At 41.6% G+C, this 20,748-nt stretch overlaps 1 protein-coding gene across 1 annotated transcript in view; it reads left to right on the top strand.

Moving 5' to 3' along the window:
* Positions 1-20,748, top strand: part of LOC139380827 (low-density lipoprotein receptor-related protein 1B-like) — a 485,305-nt gene that overhangs the window by 313,943 nt on the left and 150,614 nt on the right. The window contains exons 32-34 of the mRNA XM_071123916.1: positions 16,975-17,115; positions 17,345-17,470; positions 17,819-17,950. Coding sequence (XP_070980017.1) covers positions 16,975-17,115; positions 17,345-17,470; positions 17,819-17,950 — 399 coding nt within the window. The remainder of the gene's footprint in view (positions 1-16,974; positions 17,116-17,344; positions 17,471-17,818; positions 17,951-20,748) is intronic.

The raw sequence follows: 20,748 nt of genomic DNA, 5'->3' as shown, positions 1-20,748 counted from the left end.
AAAATGTAATCAAACTATAATATTTCTTACGGATAGAAGTTTTAGTAGGTGTGAAATTTCGTCGTGGCGTGCGCAAACAAGAATTTCCAAGACTGTGTCCATCTGCAAAAACATATATTTCTTATTCATTTTTGAAGATGCATGCCTGAAACCTTGAACATAGCCTTCTGACACCTTGTGGAAGCCATGGGAATTGCATCCAGGGAGCTCATTTTCAATATGACCTTACTCTTGCATTTCTAAGAGGATAGTCTCTCCAAAACAAAAAAAGTCAGGTAGGTTTTTCTTTGGATTTTCTCCTACCATATCTATTGTGTTATAACCTGTATTATTTTTAACATTTCTACAAACTTCAAAGTGTCTCCTTTCCAATGGTACCAATTATATGCATATCCTGGCTTCATGGCCTGAGCTATAGGCAGTGTAGAAAAAAGGGGCCTAGCCCTAAGTTAACATGCTGATAGAAATGAGGTAAAACTGATTTAAGTTTTCCTGCATTAAAGTTAGTGAGGAAAACATAAGTTTTTATGCATCTCTATTGCCCATTTAAAGGGATATCGACCAGATTCCTTTTTCTATGGCTTCCCTAAGGTGTCAACAGCCTTTAGACATAGTTTCAGGCTTTTATTTTGAAGAATGAGCGTGAACGACCACATTGCGTAAGTGGATACGTGGGGGCTCTCGAAGTGAGTTGTGCGCAAAAGAGAAAGGCGGCCATTGTTACTCCAGTTCCTAGGGAAAAGCCAACTGTCCCGGTTGATATATTATCAAATAGATATTTGAAAAACACCCTGAGGATTGATTATAAAAAAACGTTTGACATGTTTCTGTGGACATTATGGATATAATTTGGAATTTTTGTCTGCGTTGTCGTGACCGCTCTTTCCGGTGGATTCCTGGGTATAACGCACCAAACTAACGGAGGTATTTGGATATAAAAAATATCTTTATGGAACAAAAGGAACATTTGTTGTCTAACTGGGAGTCTCGTGAGTGAAGATCAACATCCGAAGATCAAAGGTAAACGATTAATTTGATTGCTTTTCTGATTTTCGTGACCAAGTTACCTGATGCTAAGTGTACTTATTGTTTTGTCGAGCGATCGATAAACTTACACAAACGCTTGTATTGCTTTCGCTGTAAAGCATAATGTCAAAATCTGAGACGACAGGTCGATTAACAAAAGGCTAAACTGTGTTTTGCAATATTGCACTTGTGATTTCATGAATATTAATATTTTCTAGTAATATTATTTGACTGTGGCGCTATGCTATTCAGCGTTGCTGATGACAATTATCCCGGATCCGGGATGGGTGGTTCAGAGAGGTTAATACTTCTACCCCTTCCTTTTTCGAAAATTCTGTTAAAAATCGCGCAACTTTTCAGCGTCCTGCTACTCATGCCAGGAATATAGTATATGCATATGATTAGTATGTGTGGATAGAAAACACTCTGAAGTTTATAAAACTGGTTAAATCATGGCTGTGACTATAACAGATTGTGTGTTTCATTGAAAAACGCAAGAAAAACTGCTCTCTGAAAGCAAAAAATAATTTCCATAAGTCACTTCCACCAGTTGTTAAAAGAGAACAGAATTTAATGGGAATCTGCCTGCAATTCATACAAATTCCGCACGATGGCGCCATTGTCCTAATTTTCAATTGAATTAATTGTTGGAAAAACCTTCTATCTGAACTCCATTTTCCCAGTCTTCACCCGGATGCAGTTGAGGGAGATATCAGATGGCATTGTTTTTGAAGTGAAGACCTATTGAAGAGACATCGCCCTGTAATCATTTTGATAGCTTATAAACGTTTACTAATACCTAAAGTTGGATTACAAAAGGATTTCGAAGTGTTTTGTGAAAGTTTATCGTCGACTTTTTTAATTTTAAAAAATTACGCAGTGTTTAAAAACGATGATTTTTTCTGAATGACACAACTTCCATACAAAGCTATTTTGGGTATATATGGACCGATTTAAACGAAAAAAAGACCCAATAGTGATGTTTATGGGGCATATAGGAGTGCCAAGAAAGAAGCTCGTCTAAGGTAATGAATGTTTTATATTTTATTTCTGCGTTTTGGGTAGCGCCGGCTATCGCAAAATCTGTTGTTTACGTGTCGAGCTGGCATTTTGGGGGGTGCATGCTATCAGATAATAGCTTCTGATGCTTTCGCCGAAAAGCATTTTAAAAATCTGACTTGCTGGCTAGGTTCACAACGAGTGTAGCTTTAATTCAATACCCTGCTTGTGAATTTTGATCAAAGATTGAGTTGTAACGAGTACATTTAGCATTTAGCGTAGCGCATTTGCATTTCCAGGGGCATACTTGGGACGTCTGCGTGTCAAGTATTCTCAAGAAGTTAAACATCAGCTATCTGAGCAGCTAACTGATCGCTGCAGCTGTACATAGCCCATCTGTAAATAGCCCACCCAATCTACCTACCTCATCCCCATATTGTTTTAATGTACTTTTCTGCTCTTTTGCACACCAGTATTTATACTTGCATATCATATCTACTCATCTATCACCCCAGTGTTCATTTGCTAAATTGTAACTATTTCGCTGCCATGGCCTATTTATTGCATTACATCCTCACGCCATTTGCACACACTGTATATAGGCTTTATTTTTTTCTATTGTGTTATTGACTGTATGCTTTTTTATTCCATGTGTAGCTCTGTGTTGTTGTTTGTGTCGCACTGCTTTGCTTTATCTTGGCCAGGTCGCAGTTGTAAAAGAGAACTGGTTCTCAACTAGCTTAACTGGTTAAATAAAGGTGAAATAAAAATGTAAAAGATCGTATTTTTTGGAGAAATGTCCTCTGGTCTGATGAAACAAGAAATAGAACTGTTTGGCCATAATGACCATCGTTATGTTTGGAGGAAAAAGGGGGAGGCTTACAAGCCGAAGAAACTAATCCCAACCGTGAAGGTCGGGGGTGGCAGCATCATGTTGTGGGGGTGCTTTGCTGCAGGAGGGACTGGTGCACTTCAGAAAATACATGGCATCATTAGGTAGGACAATTATTTGGATATATTGAAGCAACATCTCAAGACATCAGTCAGGAAGTTACAACTTGGTCACAAATGGATCTTCCAAGTGGACAATGACCCCAAGCATACCTCCAAAGTTGTGGCAAAATGGCTTAAGGACAACAAAGTCAAGGTATTGGAGTGGCCTTCACAAAGCCCTGACCTCAACCCTATAGAACATTTGTGGGCAGAACATAAAAATGTGTGTGAGCAAGGAGGCCTACAAACATTCCTCCTGACCAGCTCTATTAGGAGGAATGGGCCGAAATTCACCCAATTTATTGTGGGAAGCTTGTGGAAGGCTACCTGAAACGTTTGACCCAAGTTAAACAATTTAAAGGCAATGCTACCAAATACTAATTGAATGTATGTAAACTTCTGACCCACTGGGAATGTGATGAAAGAAACAAAAGCTGAAATAAATCATTCTCTCTACTATTGTTCTGACATTTCACATTCTTAAAATAAAGTGGTGATCCTAACTGACCTAAGACAGGGAATTTTTACTCTGATTAATTGTCAGGAATTGTGAAACTGAGTTTAAATGTATTTGGCTAAGGTGTATGTAAACTTCCGACTTCAACTGTAGATAGTGTGGTCTGCAGTTTGTCATGAGATACTCTTCTCAGATGAGCAAAACCTCAAGACTTCCTTCGATATCATGCCCCAGCTGTTGTTTACAAATATGCATAGGCCCCCGCCCCATGTCTTACCAGAGGCTGCTGTTCTATCCTGCTGATAGAGTGTATAACCCGCCAGCTGTATTTTATTAATGTTGTTCAGCTACGACTCGGTGAAACATAAGATATTACAGTTTGTAATGTCCCGTTTATTTTCCAACGATTGAACGTTAGCTAACTTTGAGGATGGTAAAGGCAAATTAGCCACTTGTTTCCTGGTCCTCACAAGGTACCCCGATCTCTTTCCGTGAAATCTCAGTTTCTTTCTCCAGCGAATGACGGGAATGAGGGCCTGTACGGGTGTTTGGAGTATATCCTTCCCATCCGAATCAATTCTTCATCCAATTTGAGGTGAGTAATCACTGTTCTGATGTCCTGAAGCTCTTTTCGGTCATAAGAGACGGTAGCAGCAACATTATGCACAAAATAAGTTACAAAACAAACTTATTTTGTACAAACTGTATAATTCATACTCTTCAGAGGGATAATGAACTTTACAGTGTCCTGCTATTAAAATGCTGTATATGTATATACAGTATATAATTTGGCCATATGTATTTTTAGATATAGGCCTATTGTAAATTATTATTACTGTTGCATCACCAACTTTATTGCAAAAGGGACAAACATAACTTTAAGCTACATATTATTTTGACACAGGTCAGGAACTGTCCAGTGAGCAGCACAGCAATTAATAAAACAGGTACATGTTTGAAACACTTAATTCAATATTACACAGGTGAGCTAACAGGCAAAGAAAGCAGGAATGCAGACAGTCATAACTGAGCCACTGTGTCCAACACACCACCACATGTTATGTTTGGCATCTACTGACCAAAAACGTATGTTATTAGATTTTTTTTTCAATGACATGTTTTGCTAAAATAATGTTTAAGGACATACAGCAATACTTTACTTTGTACCAATACTTTTGGCTGCTTGAGAAGATTTTAATCTTCACCAACCTGCCTACACATAGTTTGAAGTACAATACCAACATTGGGCACCCTCCCAAGTGGCACAGCTGTCTAAGGCACAGCATTTCAGTGCTAGAGGGGTCACTACAGACCCTGGTTTGATTCCAGGCTGTATCACAACTAGCCGTGATTGGGAGTCCCCATAGGGCGGCGCACAATTGGCCCAGCGTCGGCCAGGTTAGAGTTTGGCCGGGGTAGGCAATCATTGTAAATAAGAATTTGTCCTTAACTGACTTGCCTGGTTACATTTTTTTTAAATAGCTACTGTAGTAGGTCAAAGCTGTGTGCTGGAAAACCTTGGTATAGCATGGGTGGAGTAGGCATTGTGGTGCTCATGTGAATTTCCTTTCAGTTTTGGCATCAGATCAATGCCTATTCTCACTTAAAACATAGCCTTTTGTTTTTAATATGAGTTAAGGTTCATATTCACGTCAAGGATCCACATTTACAGAATGCAGAATAATCTGTTGAGAGCTATAATAATAAATTAACACTGGTATCTATCAGGTTCAGCAATATCATTGTTTTCGTTTTCATATGTCCCTGGCTATATATGCCATCTGTTCCAAAGGGAAATTGCTTATTAGATAGCGTTAGCTTTATTTTCTTGCTAGTATTAGGGGCTCTTCTCCGTTGTGAGTTAGCGAATCAATGTTATTGAATGCTGATTAAACACCAATTCCTTCCTGTAGCTGAGGCCTTTGGTCTGCTTTGAGTCAATCAATGAAAGGCTATGCTTGGTGTGGTTAGGCTCAACCATCAGCCTGTTTCAATGAAGAGAGATTGATACCTAACAGGGGGCTGGATCTATCGCCCCGTTTTGTGTGTGTATCTGTGTGTGTGTATGTGTGTGTATCTGTGTGTGTGAATGTGTGTGTGCATGCGTCTGTGTGTGTGACTGACTATCGATGAGAGGTTTACCCAAGGTTGCCCTGCCTGACAGGTTATCAATAGTTTAGTTTTGCGACTGTGGTGTGGAATGGAAGCTAACTGTTACTTCATTCCTGCTGTTGTGTCATGTCATACTGAGAATGTTCAGTTGAAGTGCTAAACACCATGTTGAGACTCAGAATGACAGATTATTTTTTTTATATTGTTTTTTATTTGGGGTGGGCGGGGTGAAAGATCAGCTTTAATATTGCAGATAGATTGTGCCTTCCATCGATGTAATTGTCTGCATCATTTCCAAACCCCCTATATATTTTTTAGTAAATATAAAAAAAATATTTTCCTTTATTATTTTCCCATAACCCTACCACCCCTCCTATAATTGGAGTAAACTAATGGACAACAACACTTAGCTTTCTACTTCCAGCTTATACGTACTATATACATTTTACAGACACAGTATATTTTACCCTAGTTATCTTTTGTTTGTTTTTAGTCCCATCCTAAAGCTCCACTCAACCCCTCCCATCTATCTCTGAACACTATCCAGTTTTCTATTTGCCATATATTTTTCAACTGTGTTGTGATGTTTCACAAAAGTTCTGAACCTTACCATTCTGATTGTTTCTACAGATTGTAAATTAATTTAGCTAAGAGTATTATTATACAATATTATTGATCGATTGACTATTACGTTTTAAATAACCCAGCAGTGCTATTTGCAGAGTTAGCTCCAGGTAAATGTAGCAATTTTGCCAGAATGAGCAGCAAAATTATTGTAATCGTCGATGGGGCTGATGATTTGAAGGTGATTTGAAGAGCTCAGTCACAACAATGGCAAATAATTCCCTAAAAATGTCACCAATTGCATGTTTTTCTGCTGAATCACTGATGTGTCCGGATGATTCCAGAGGACATTTTTGAATAGAGGTAAATTAAGCAATGTGTGTAACACCAGGTTTATGCACTACTGTTATTGGATCTGTTAGACGGAGAGTTGAGGGCCTGTGTTTAGATTGTGTGTGTGTTAGGTGATGTGAGGTGAGGCTAGGTGTTTAGGCCGTGTGGGTGATCAGTCTCCACTTGCCATCAAACTCAGCGGTTGAGGAGGAATTGTAATTTGATAAGCAATAACCAAGAAATCACTGCTACCTACTTGCCCCAATGGCATTAAATTAACGCGGAAAGCACAGCTAAACTTGTCTAGGTGATCAGCAGGGTCAAATGTTTGGGAAGCGGCATGTAAGCTGTCAGTGGTACTCAAAGCAATTTGGCTGTTCCAGACATTAAACTTTCCTTTGAATTTTGACTTTCAGCCCAAGGCTATTACACTGAATTGTAGTGGGTTCCTTCCTTCTCTTCTTTACAACAACTGAGGCATAGGCTACATTATGAAAGATGTTGTAAATAGGTAACATCTTATTACGTTCTAGTCTGTTGTCTAGTCTGATACAATGGCGCCGGAGGGGATGGCTGCCATTTACAGGCTCCTAAACCAACTGTGCTATTTAGTTTTTTCCAATTGTTTGTAACTAATTTTGTACATAAAGTTGCTGCTACCCTCTCTTATGACTGAAAAGAGCTTCTGGACATCAGAACAGCGATTATTCACCACGAACTGGACAAAGATGTATTCTTTAATGAGTCCGACGTGAAGGATACACTGCTTTCCAGAGACCAGGCCCAAATCCCCGTCATTCAAATCCCTGTCATTCAAAACTGTAATATCTTATGTTTCACTGAGCCACGACGACACGGATAATATAGAGCTGACTGGGTTTTCCGCGCATTGGCAGGACAGAGCAGCTACGTCTGGTAAGACGAGGGGCTGGGTGTGTCTCTATTTATCAATAACTGCTGGTGCGCGATATGTTATATTAAATAAGTCTCTAAGTATTGCTCACCTGAGGTAAAGGACCTCATGATAAGCTGTAGACCACACTATCTACCGAGAGAGTTCTCATCTATATTATTCGCAGCCGTCTATTTAAAACCACAAACCGATGCTGGCACTGAGACCGCACTCAACAAGAATGGTCCAAACACACCAAGACAGTCGTGAAGTTTCCCCCTCAGGAAACTAAAAAGATTTGGCATGGGTCCTCAGATCATCAAAAGGTTCTACAGCTGCAACATCGAAAGCATCACTGCCTGGTAAGGCAATTCCTCGGCCTCTAACCGCAAGGCACTACAGAGGGTAGTGATTACGGCCCAGTACATCACTGGGGCTAAGCTCCCTGCCATCCAGGATCTCTACACCAGGCGGTGTCAGAGGAAGGCCCTAAAAGTTGTAAAAGACCCCAGCCACCCCAGTCATAGACTGCTCTCTCTACTACCCCATGGCAAGCGGTACCGGATTGCCAAGTCTAGTACAAAAAAGGCTTCTCAACAGTTTTTACCTCCTAGCCATAAGACTCCTGAACAGGTAATCATATGGCTACCTGGACTATTTGCATTGTGTTCCCCCCCAACCCCTCTTTTTATGCTACTGCTACTCTATTGTTCATCATATATGCATAGTCACTTTAACTATAAATGCATGTACATACTACCTCAATTGAGCCGACCAACCAGTGCTCCCGCACATTGGCTAACCGGGCTATTTGCATTGTGTCCCGCCACCCGCCACCCACCACCCACCAACTCCTCTTTTACGCTACTGCTACTCTCTTATATGCATAGACACTTTAACCATATCAACATGTACATACTACCTCAATCAGCTTGACTAACCGGTGTCTGTATGTAGCCTCGCTACTTTTATAGCCTCTCTAATGTATATTGCCTGTCTTTTTAATGTTGTTTTATTTCTTTACTTATTTATTGTTCACCTAACACCTTTTTTTGCACTATTGGTTAGAGCCTGTAGGTAAGCATTTCACTGTAAGGACTACTACACCTGTTGTATTCGGCGCACGTGACAAATAAACATTGATTTGATTTGATAAGTGAACAAAAAAATTATCATCCAGAAGCAGAAATCCTATTGGCCAGGGACTTTAATGCAGGCAAACTTAAATCCATTTTAACTCATTTCTACCAGCATGTCACATGTTCAAGCAGAGGAAAAAAACTCTAGACCACCTTTACTCCACACACAGAGACGCATACAAAGCTCTCCCTCCCCCTCCATTTGACAAATCTGACCATAATTCTACCCTCCTGATTCCTGCTTTTTTTTAACCTTTATTTAACTAGGCAGGTCAGTTAAGAACAAATTCTTATTTTCTATGAAGTCCTAGGAACTGTGAGTTAACTGCCTCGTTCAGCGGCAGGATGACAGACTTTTACCTTGTCAGCTCAGGGATTCGATCTTGCAAGCTTTCGATTACTTGTCCGACGCTCTAACCACTACCCTATCTGCCACCCCCAATGACGCAGATGCTACGTTACAGGACTGTTTTGCTAGCATAACTGGAATATGTTCCGTGATTCATCCAATGGCATTGAGGAGTATACCACCTCAGTCACTGGCCTCATCAAATAGTGCATCGGCGACGTCATCCCCTCAGTGACCGTACGTACATATCCCAACCAAAAGTAATGGATTATAGGCAACTTCTGCACCGAGCTGAAGGCTAGAGGTCCTGCTTTCAAGGAGCGGGACACTAATCTGGTCGCTTATAAGAAATCCTGCTATGCCCTCAGATGAACCATCAAACAGGCAATGTGTCAATACAGGACTAAGATGCTCATCAGATGTGGCAGGGCTTGCAAAGTATTACGGACTACAAAGGGAATCCCAGCCGCAAACTGCTCAGTAACTCGAGCCTACCAGACAAGCTAAATTACTTTTATGCTCGCTTTGAGGCAAGGAACACTGAAGCATGCATGAGAGCACCAGCTGTTCTGGATGACTGTGTGATCACGCTCCCCTTAGCAGATGTGAGCAAGACCTTAAACAGGTCAACATTCACAAGGCTGTGGTGCCAGATGGATTACCAGGGTGTGCACTCAGAGAATTCGTGGACCAACTGGCAAGTGTCTTCACTGACATTTTCCACCTCTCCCTGACCGGGTTGACACCTGAACACTCGGTTGTAAATTAGGCAGGAGGGGAGTCTCTTCCTTTGCTCCTCAGTATTGGGAAAGAAATTGCTTTATTACAGAAGGTTTTGCCGCCAAAAAACTCTAACATCCAACAATGAACACTGGGACAATATATTTCAACATCCAAATGTGGGGAATGATGAGAGATGGAACAAGGGAAATAAATGTCTATTTTGTGAAGTCATACATTTTTTTATAAAAATGTTATAATGAAAACATTGCAACTTGAAGAGCTTTCACACTGTGTATATCAGGTTTGCATCCTTTATGTATATCAAGGATGAAGACAATATTTTTGTTAAGATATGATTGTAGTTATATAACGAGATCCTAGTAATGATGATACTTTGTCTCGTAACTAGCCACACCCTAGGGAGATCAGAGAGCATGTCAGCATGACGAAAACACCCCTTTTTACCCAAGGGTGATTTAAGAATTAACATACCAGACTAGAAGGACCACCAGCTGCAGCTAGGTCTACATTGGCTACGACCCTGAAAATCGACACGAGTTGAAGAAGACAAAGTAGACTAACAATCAAGGTTACAGTTTAATAACTGTTCTAAGTGCTGTATCTAAGAAAGTTAATTTAAGAAGAATCATCCGTTTATTCTCTTCAAACCATCGTCGACTACACTGTTCTCATCACAACCTTAATAATCGATAATCGGGGATAATCGACATGGCTGACTAGCTGTCCTCAGAAGACCACTCTTCAAGAACGAGTGAAAGTAAACACAGACAACCAAGGAGAAGGACATTGTGACCTCTTGTGGACATAGACTTACACTTACCAATCCGAAGGAGAAGGTCCAATCGGACCCTTTTCACAAAGCGGAACCCTTTTCCCGAAGGCCTGGGTCCAACAGAAATACACGATGAAGACCTTCAACATTTAAGCACATGGATTACTTCTTACACCAAAGGGCGGCTGTTCAGGGCAACGTATTAGGATTACTGTGAGTAAAGTTCCCAAATGTATCCAAGTGTTGTCTAACTTTCTCTCTCGCTTTCTCTTTAACTCTCCATCTTTTGTAACAAGTGTCATATTGTGTTAGTCTGCTAATCAAATCAAATCAAATCAAATTTTATTTGTCACATACACATGGTTAGCAGATGTTAATGCGAGTGTAGCGAAATGCTTGTGCTTCTAGTTCCGACAATGCAGTAATAACCAACAAGTAATCTAACTAACAATTCCAAAACTACTGTCTTGTACACAGTGTGAGGGGATAAAGAATATGTACATAAGGATATATGAATGAGTGATGGTACAGAGCAGCATAGGCAGATACAGTAGATTGTATCGAGTACAGTATATACATATGAGATGAGTATGTAAACAAAGTGGCAAAGTTAAAGTGGCTAGTGATACATGTATTACATAAGGATACAGTCGATGATATAGAGTACAGTATATACGTATGCCTATGAGATGAATAATGTAGGGTAAGTAACATTATATAAGGTAGCATTGTTTAAAGTGGCTAGTGATATATTTACATCATTTCCCATCAATTCCCATTATTAAAGTGGCTGGAGTTGAGTCAGTGTCAGTGTGTTGGCAGCAGCCACTCAATGTTAGTGGTGGCTGTTTAACAGTCTGATAGCCTTGAGATAGAAGCTGTTTTTCAGTCTCTCGGTCCCAGCTTTGATGCACCTGTACTGACCTCGCCTTCTGGATGATAGCGGGGTGAACAGGCAGTGGCTCGGGTGGTTGATGTCCTTGATGATCTTTATGGCCTTCCTGTGACATCGGGTGGTGTAGGTGTCCTGGAGGGCAGGTAGTTTGCCCCCGGTGATGCGTTGTGCAGACCTCACTACCCTCTGGAGAGCCTTACGGTTGAGGGCGGAGCAGTTGCCGTACCAGGCGGTGATACAGCCCGCCAGGATGCTCTCGATTGTGCATCTGTAGAAGTTTGTGAGTGCTTTTGGTGACAAGCCGAATTTCTTCAGCCTCCTGAGGTTGAAGAGGCGCTGCTGCGCCTTCTTCACAATGCTGTCTGTGTGAGTGGACCAATTCAGTTTGTCTGTGATGTGTATGCCGAGGAACTTAAAACTTGCTACCCTCTCCACTACTGTTCCATCGATGTGGATAGGGGGGTGTTCCCTCTGCTGTTTCCTGAAGTCCACAATCATCTCCTTAGTTTTGTTGACGTTGAGTGTGAGGTTATTTTCCTGACACCACACTCCGAGGGCCCTCACCTCCTCCCTGTAGGCCGTCTCGTCGTTGTTGGTAATCAAGCCTACCACTGTTGTGTCGTCCGCAAACTTGATGATTGAGTTGGAGGCGTGCGTGGCCACGCAGTCGTGGGTGAACAGGGAGTACAGGAGAGGGCTCAGAACGCACCCTTGTGGGGCCCCAGTGTTGAGGATCAGCGGGGAGGAGATGTTGTTGCCTACCCTCACCACCTGGGGGCGGCCCGTCAGGAAGTCCAGTACCCAGTTGCACAGGGCGGGGTCGAGACCCAGGGTCTCGAGCTTGATGACGAGCTTGGAGGGTACTATGGTGTTGAATGCCGAGCTGTAGTCAATGAACAGCATTCTCACATAGGTATTCCTCTTGTCCAGATGGGTTAGGGCAGTGTGCAGTGTGGTTGAGATTGCATCGTCTGTGGACCTATTTGGGCGGTAAGCAAATTGGAGTGGGTCTAGGGTGTCAGGTAGGGTGGAGGTGATATGGTCCTTGACTAGTCTCTCAAAGCACTTCATGATGACGGAAGTGAGTGCTACGGGGCGGTAGTCGTTTAGCTCAGTTACCTTAGCTTTCTTGGGAACAGGAACAATGGTGGCCCTCTTGAAGCATGTGGGAACAGCAGACTGGTATAGGGATTGATTGAATATGTCCGTAAACACACCGGCCAGCTGGTCTGCGCATGCTCTGAGGGCGCGGCTGGGGATGCCGTCTGGGCCTGCAGCCTTGCGAGGGTTAACACGTTTAAATGTCTTACTCACCTCGGCTGCAGTGAAGGAGAGACCGCAAGTTTTCATTGCAGGCCGTGTCAGTGGCACTGTATTGTCCTCAAAGCGGGCAAAAAAGTTATTTAGTCTGCCTGGGAGCAGGACATCCTGGTCCGTGACTGGGCTGGATTCCTTCCTGTAGTCCGTGATTGACTGTAGACCCTGCCACATGCCTCTTGTGTCTGAGCCGTTGAATTGAGATTCTACTTTGCTACTTTGCTAGGGACCTGTTTTCATAGTATTAAGTTTCTAATCTATATCTTATGTGTGTGTATCCTGTGTTATAATTTATTTTTAAGTAAATAAATAATCAAATCAATTTGTGTGGTATGGAATAATCACTAAAACTCGGGTTTGTACAGATTCAACAAGTCTGCGACTTTCAGAATGAGACTGACATAAACAAACTATTAATAAGTGACTGTTATCGATATCTATATTCTTGAGTTTAATTTGGGAGATTGTAACTCATTAAACAACTTCTTCCATGGTGCCCCAAATTTCTAATGAGTTAATTGTTAAATGCTTAATTTAATCTGGTAACAATTAAACATATTAGGTAATTATTCGATAAATAACAGTCATCACATTAATGAGATTCACGTCACGACACTGATCCTCAAGGGTGCATGCTTGGTCCCCTCCTGTACTCCCTGTTCACCTACGACTGTGTGGCCAAGACTGACTCCAACACCATCATGAAGTTTGCGGACGATACAACAGTGGTAGGCCTGATCACCAACAACGATGAGACAGCCTATAGGGGGGAAGTCAGAAACCTGTCAGTGTGATGCCAGAAAAACAACCTCTCACTCAATATGAGCAAGACAAAGGAGATGATGTGGACTACAGGAAAGGGAGGGCTGAACAGGCCCTCATTAACATCAACGGGGCTCTAGTGGAGCGGGTCGAGAATTTCAAGTTCCTTGGTGTCCACATCACCAATAAACTATCAAGGTCCAAACACACCAAAACAGTCGTGAAGAGGGCAGGAAAACACCTTTTCCCTCTCAGGAGACTGAAAAGATTTGGCAGGTCCCCAGATCCTCAAAAGGTTCTACAACTGCTATTCGCAGTTTATTATCACTGCGTAGTCACTTCACCCCAACCTACATGTACAAATTACCTGTACCCCCGCACATGTTACTTTTTATTTCATTTTTTACTTTTGTTTTTTTAGTAAATATTTTCTTAACTCTATTTCTTGTACTTTATTGATGGTTAATAGCTTGTAAATAAGCATTTCACAGTAAGGTCTACACCTGGTGTATTTTGTGACAAACAAAATTGCATTTTATTTTATTTGATAGTTATGATAAAGGAAAACATAATACTTAGGCATATTTGTTTTTTTAGAAACTGCTTGGGTGCAATCATCTATTAGATTTTCCCTGCTGACAATGGTTATGACTGACAAAAATAAAGTAAACAATATCCTTGAAAATAGTTAATTTGCAGAATTGAACAATACACCAAATTGCAACACCCAAACATTTAAAGCAGACAATCAATTGTCACAGCAATTTAATATAAAAATATATCTATTATTATAAGAAAGTATTGTAAATAAAAGTAATATTTCCGTTGAAGCACCTCCGCTGTCTGCGACTGCAAAATTGAATAGGACGTCTGTGCATAACCATTGCCTCACTGAAATATCAACTTTTAAATTCTCATACGTGTTGAATCTTTGTTGAAAATGGCACTGATAATAAATATGAAAGTCTTGCTAATCCTTCTGCTAACTTCAGAACACATTTCATTCATTTTCAGATTGGGAAAGTGGACCAATATTTATTCAGGGTACACCTCTGTGGCCCTCTCTTAAGGATCTGGTATTAGCATGCAACAGTTCACAGTGTTAGGTGAGGTTGGTTGCACTCCGCTGGGTTTTTGAATGAAAAACCCCTGTCACATCTGAGTTGAATGCTCTAGTCTGGAGCCAGTAGTGAGCATCACTGGATTTCACCAGGGGGAATGGAATAGGATGGTGTTTGTTCCATTCCTAAATGGGATGCATACCTTACACACTTTCCAAACATGGACACGTATAGACAGCACTCTCTAAACTCATGGTATAACCTTCTTCTCCTAACCACTTCTCCTGCACAATACCAGATAGGTACTCTACATAGGGCTGTGACGGTCATGGAATTTTGGATGACAGTTATTGTTCAACCAATTGACAGCGGACAACGTAATAATCAATTGAATAGCAAATAAATATACTTACATACAGTGCATTCAGAAGTATTCAGACCCCTTGACTTTTTCCACATTTTGTTACATTACAGCCTTATTCTAAAATTAATTACAACTTTTTTTTTTCCGACCTCAATCTATACACAATACCCCATAATGACAAAGCAAAAAAAAAAATTGCTAAGTATTTATCAAATCAAATCAAATAAAATTTTATTTGTCACATACACATGTTAAGCAAATCAAATCAAATCAAATGTATTTATATAGCCCTTCGTACATCAGCTGATATCTCAAAGTGCTGTACAGAAACCCAGCCTAAAACCCCAAACAGCAAGCAATGCAGGTGTAGAAGCACGGTGGCTAGGAAAAACTCCCTAGAAAGGCCAAAACCTAGGAAGAAACCTAGAGGAACCAGGCTATGTGGGGTGGCCAGTCCTCTTCTGGCTGTGCCGGGTGGAGATTATAACAGAACATGGCCAAGATGTTTAAATGTTCATAAATGACCAGCATGGTCCAATAATAATAAGGCAGAACAGTTGAAACTGGAGCAGCAGCACAGCCAGGTGGACTGGGGACAGCAAGGAGTCATCATGTCAGGTAGTCCTGAGGCATGGTCCTAGGGCTCAGGTCCTCAGAGAGAGAGAAAGAAAGAGAGAATTGAAATTTGATTTGATTTGATTTGATTTGTATGGTAGGATGTGAATACAGTGGAGGTAAACCTAAGTATTGGGTGATGATGAGAGAGATATTGTCTCTAGAAACATAATTGAAACTAGGAGATGTCATCGCATGTGTGGGTGGTGGAACTAATAGGTTGGATAAGGTATATTGAGCAGGACTAGAGGCTCTACAGTGAAATAAGCCAATAAACACTAACCAGAACAGCAATGGACAAGGCATATTGACATTAAGGAGAGGCATGCTTAGTCAAGTGATCAAAAGGGTCCAGTGAGTAGTGAGGTTGGTTGGGGTCACGGCTATTCAGACAGCTAGCCGGGCCATCAGTAGCAAGCTAGCATAGGATGGAGGTCTTGTGCGTTTCCGTCGGTAGGATTAGTGGGGTCCCGTGTGGTAGAGGGGATCAATCCAATTCGTTAAAAAAATAGATATAGTTATAGAGGCCCAAGAAAAAAAGAAAGAAAAAAATTGTCAGATAGATCTATTCAGATAGCAGCCGATAAGACAGCTAACGATTAGCGGGCGGCAGATGGGCATTCAGTTAACGTCGCAACGGAGGAGCCAGCTGGATAAATCCCTAGGGCAGATAACGTCGGTAGTCCAGTTGTGAAGGCCCGGTGGGGCTCCGCGTTGGCAGTAAAACGGGTTCGGATAGGTGATTGTAGCCCAGGAGTTGCTGATGGAACTCTTCAGCTGGCTAGCTCCGGAATAATTGATGTTTGCTCCGGGATCGACGTAAGCCGATAGTCACATGGATAGCTAGCTAGCTGCGAGATCCAGGTATAAATGTCCAGAGCTTGCGGTTGAAATCCGGGGTCGTGGAGAGAAAAATAGGTCCAGTATGTTCCGGTCCGAGCCGCGCTGTACAAAACTGGCGATAGATTTTCGAGCTAAAGGATAGCTGATGACCACAAACCGTGGTTAGCCGAATACTAACGATTAGCCAGTAAAGAAGCTTCTGGCTAGCTTCTGGTTAGCTTCTGGCTAGTTTCTGGTTAGCTTCTATGGAGGATTACAGATTTGAGGTAAATAATATTTTTTTTATATATATATAAATTGGTGAGGCGGGTTGCAGGAGAGTGTTTTGAGGTTGAGTTTATGGAAAAGAAAATAAATATATAAAAAGGTATGCGAAGAAAGTTGTAAATAAATATATATATATATATACGGGACACGACAAGACGAGGACAAAGGACGTCTGACTGCTATGCCATCTTGGTGACCGGAGATTGTGGGATCTTGTTTTTGCATAGTTGCTGTTTAGCCCTACAGATCTTTACGTTCGGTTGTGTATTTTATTTTATTTTTCCCGATGTCATTTAATAAAAGGAAAATGTACGCCTACCACGCTGCACCTTGGTCTAATCCATCTTTAAACGAATGTAACACAATGGGACTTTTTGGATAAATAAAGGTACATAACAAAAAATCTCTTCAGACAGTTATCTACCAAGTTGGTAGATAATGTGGTGTTTAAGGACATTTCCTTGTTTCAGGTAACAAATTGTGGTGGGCAGATGATGATTCAGCCCAACTGGGGACTGTGAACAAAAGAGATGGACGGACTCCTGTGGTCCTGAGGAATAAGACCAGCGGAGTGGTGTACATGAAGGTCTATGACAGGGAGGGACAGAGAGGTGAGGAACCTACACACGCACACACACAGGCACGCACACTTTTATTTATGCACTTTTCACTTTTCAATCCCATCTGCTGACATTCATTAATGTGACGCCACGATGTACTACGGTACCTATAGCCCTCTGCATAACATATCAGATGTTATCTTAGTAAAGATGTCCATGAAGCTAACATAATTGGTGTCCTATCTCCTTACTAATATACTATTCACCATGTCCTTTCCAGGAAGGAATCCGTGTCAGGTGAACAATGGAGGCTGCTCCCAGCTCTGCTTCCCCACATCAGAGAACACCCGTAGCTGCTCCTGTACTGTGGGCTACAACCTGCGCACCGACCGCATGTCCTGTGAGGGTAAGACAACAAGTCTGATTCGCAAATAGCACCCTATTCCAAACATAGTGTACTACCTTTATCCAGAGCCCTATTCGGGGGGGGGGGGGGGATTGAGCAGTTCAGACACCCTAGCATCGAAGTTACCACAAGGTCTGTGAAATGAATTGACTGTTGCTAAGTAGTGCTATAGACACCTCCGTAATCATACAAAACATACTACATTTCACTGGGGTAAATGTACTCTCTGCATATTAACTTACAGTATGTTAATCTTGGAATTCATAACCAAATCTTGTGTGAGTGGCGTTAACATTTATGTTAACAGTCTGTCACAAAAGACTAACTAATCCCTGTTGTACCCTGTAGGCATTGAGTCATTTCTGATGTACTCCATCCATGAGGGGATCAGAGGGATTGCCTTGGACCTCAATGACAACATGGAGGCTCTGATGCCCATCACTGGGACCCTGTTCGCTGTGGGGGTGGACTTCCATGCAGGTAGATACCACCAGGGCCAGTGATGGGCATCTCAGAGTAGGAGGGATGATCAAAGATCTGTTTTGGCTTATAAATCATAATAAATAAGAGTGGGAACCCAGGACTAGCAGGACACAGTCATTTACTGCAGACATCTCCTCAGTCAACAGTTAAACCTACAGTTGATGATGTCTTCCGCAGAGGGAGAAAGAGAGAGAGCGAGAGAGAAAGAAAGAGACAGAAAGGAGAGAAAGAGCTGTATTGTAGTATGCTCTCTAACCCTGTTGAATAATGGTTAGTGGTGCTGTTGAGTTCTGCAGAGATGAAAGAGTAATACGTCCACATTACTAGAGACGCAGCATGAGAAACACCAACCATTTCTCCCCATGCCCTGAACCAGGCCTGTCACAAAGCAATTTCATAGATATTGTATCAAATGAAGGTAGCATGGACATTATAATACATAAACCCAATGGCCTATGCTGCCATTATTCATTTGTTATAAAAAGGGGTTTTATCTTGTGTAATTCATGTTCTAAATATGGTGGATTAATTTCAGTTACGAATGCTACGAATAAACTAAGGGATAGTTGAGCCACGAGGCCAAATGACAACAAACAACCATATAGGCATACCGGGAAAGAGAAGGTTTATCTAACACACACACACACACTGTAAGTGTTACAGAAATCCTTTGTTTACAAATATATCCCATGAATTGGAGATAAGGGTGGAGAGGAGAGTTGTCACCTGACCACATTTGATAGATTAGGATGAAGGTATGGCACAACATACTGTACACTTGCAAGGCAGGAATTACCACACTACCCAAAGAGAAGAATAGGAATCTAGTCTAAAGCAACAACAAAAAAGCTTAAAGATTAAACCCGGAGCTAAAATTAGCAGCTAGCAGGCTGGGTATCTATAAGGTCTTGGTTGCCCTCCCCTTTGTTGCTGTTAAATCAAATCAAATCAAATGTATTTATATATCCCTTCATGCATCAGCTGATATCTCAAAGTGCTATACAGAAACCCAGCCTAAAACCCCAGACAGCAAGCAATGCAGGTGTAGAAGCACGGTGGCTAGGAAAAACTCCCTAGAAAGGCCAAAACCAAGGAATTAACCTAGAGAGGAACCAGGCTATGAGGACTGGCCAATCCTCTTCTGGTTGTGCCGGGTGAGAATATAACAGAACATGGGCAAGATGTTCAAATGTTCATAAATGACCAGCATGGTCAAATATTAATAATCACAGTTGTTGTGAGGGTGCAACAAGTCAGCACCTCAGGAGTAAATGTCAGTTGGCTTTTCATAGCCGATCATTAAGAGTATGTCTACCGCTCCTGCTGTCTCTAAGGAGTTGAAAACAGCAGGTCTAGGACAGGTACCACATCTGGTGAACAGGTCAGGGTTCCATAGCCGCAGGCAGAACATTTGAAACTGGAGCAGCAGCATGGCCAGGTGGACTGGGGACAGCAAGGATTCATCATGCCAGGTAGTCCTGAGGCATGGTCCTAGGGCTCAGGTCCTCCGAGAGAGAGAAAGAAAGAGAGAGTTAGAGAGAGCATACTTAAATTCACACAGGACACCGGATAAGACAGGAGAAGTACTCCAGATATAACAACCCTTGCCCCCCGACACATGAACTACTGCAGCATAAATACTGGAGGCTGAGACAGGAGGGGTCAGGAGACACTGTGGCCCCAACCGATGATACCCCCAGACAGGGCCAAACAGGCAGGATATAACCCCACCCACTTTGCCAAAGCACAGCCCCCACACCACTATAGGGATATCTGTTATGCACCTGTTATACAGGTGAACATGAAAACATCTAGCTAAACTCAGTCAGCCAGCAGCAGTGGATAGCTCTCATGCATACTATTTTCATGTCATTATGGGGTAGGTCATCGGTGCAAACAAAATATGAAAGCCTTCCAGCTGGAACATGTCACATGTAAGATATGTGTTAACAGAGTGTGAATTCTGTGTAAACAGGAAGGGGCAAATCAACATATGATTCTGCCTATCCTCCCGACAACCTGGGCCCACTGTACAGACAGGCAAATACCGAAATGTACTTAAGGCTTTAAGGCTGGACTTGGAAAGGAATGGCAATTTCATCCTGTCAGATATGAAATAGAGTTAGCCATTTAGATACTATGTTTTGCATATGCAATTTATTTTCCAATAAAACCTGGTATACAATAGTCTTTTCATTTCCCGGTATTGCATGTCAACAAAGAAATAAGCAGTCGTGTAAAGTACTTAAGTTAAAATACTTTAAAGTACTACTTAAAGTGGAACTGACAGCGTTTTAACTACTTTGCAAATATGAAACAAACAGGCAATCATAATACACTATATATACAAAAGTATGCGGACACCACTTCAAATGATTGGATTTGGCTATTTCAGCCAAACATGTTGCTTACAGGTGTATAAAACCGAATACACAGCCATGCAATCTCCATAGAAAAACATTGGTAGTAGAATGGCCTTTCTGAAGAGCTCAGTGATTTTCAAATGTCTGCACTGCTAGAGCTGCCCTGGTTAACTGTGTGCTGTTATTGTGAAGTGTAAACGTCTTGGAGCAACAACGGCTCTGCTGTGAAGTGGTGGGCCACACATGTTTGACGAGCAGGTTTCCACATACTTTTGGTCATGCAGTGTAACAGTCAAAAATACAAAATTCCCAGTTTATGCTACAAAACCAACTTCGTTAGATGTTTTAAAAATATGTTATATTTGACTAAATATCCCATGATGTACATTAAGGCATTGTAGGCAGAATAGATGGATGCAGTTCAATGCATGA

This window comes from Oncorhynchus clarkii, chromosome 22 (assembly GCF_045791955.1).
Source record: "Oncorhynchus clarkii lewisi isolate Uvic-CL-2024 chromosome 22, UVic_Ocla_1.0, whole genome shotgun sequence".
Taxonomy (NCBI): Eukaryota; Metazoa; Chordata; class Actinopteri; order Salmoniformes; family Salmonidae; genus Oncorhynchus; species Oncorhynchus clarkii.
Note: the sequence above shows the minus strand (reverse complement) of the source record. Positions and strands in the feature narration are given on the sequence as shown.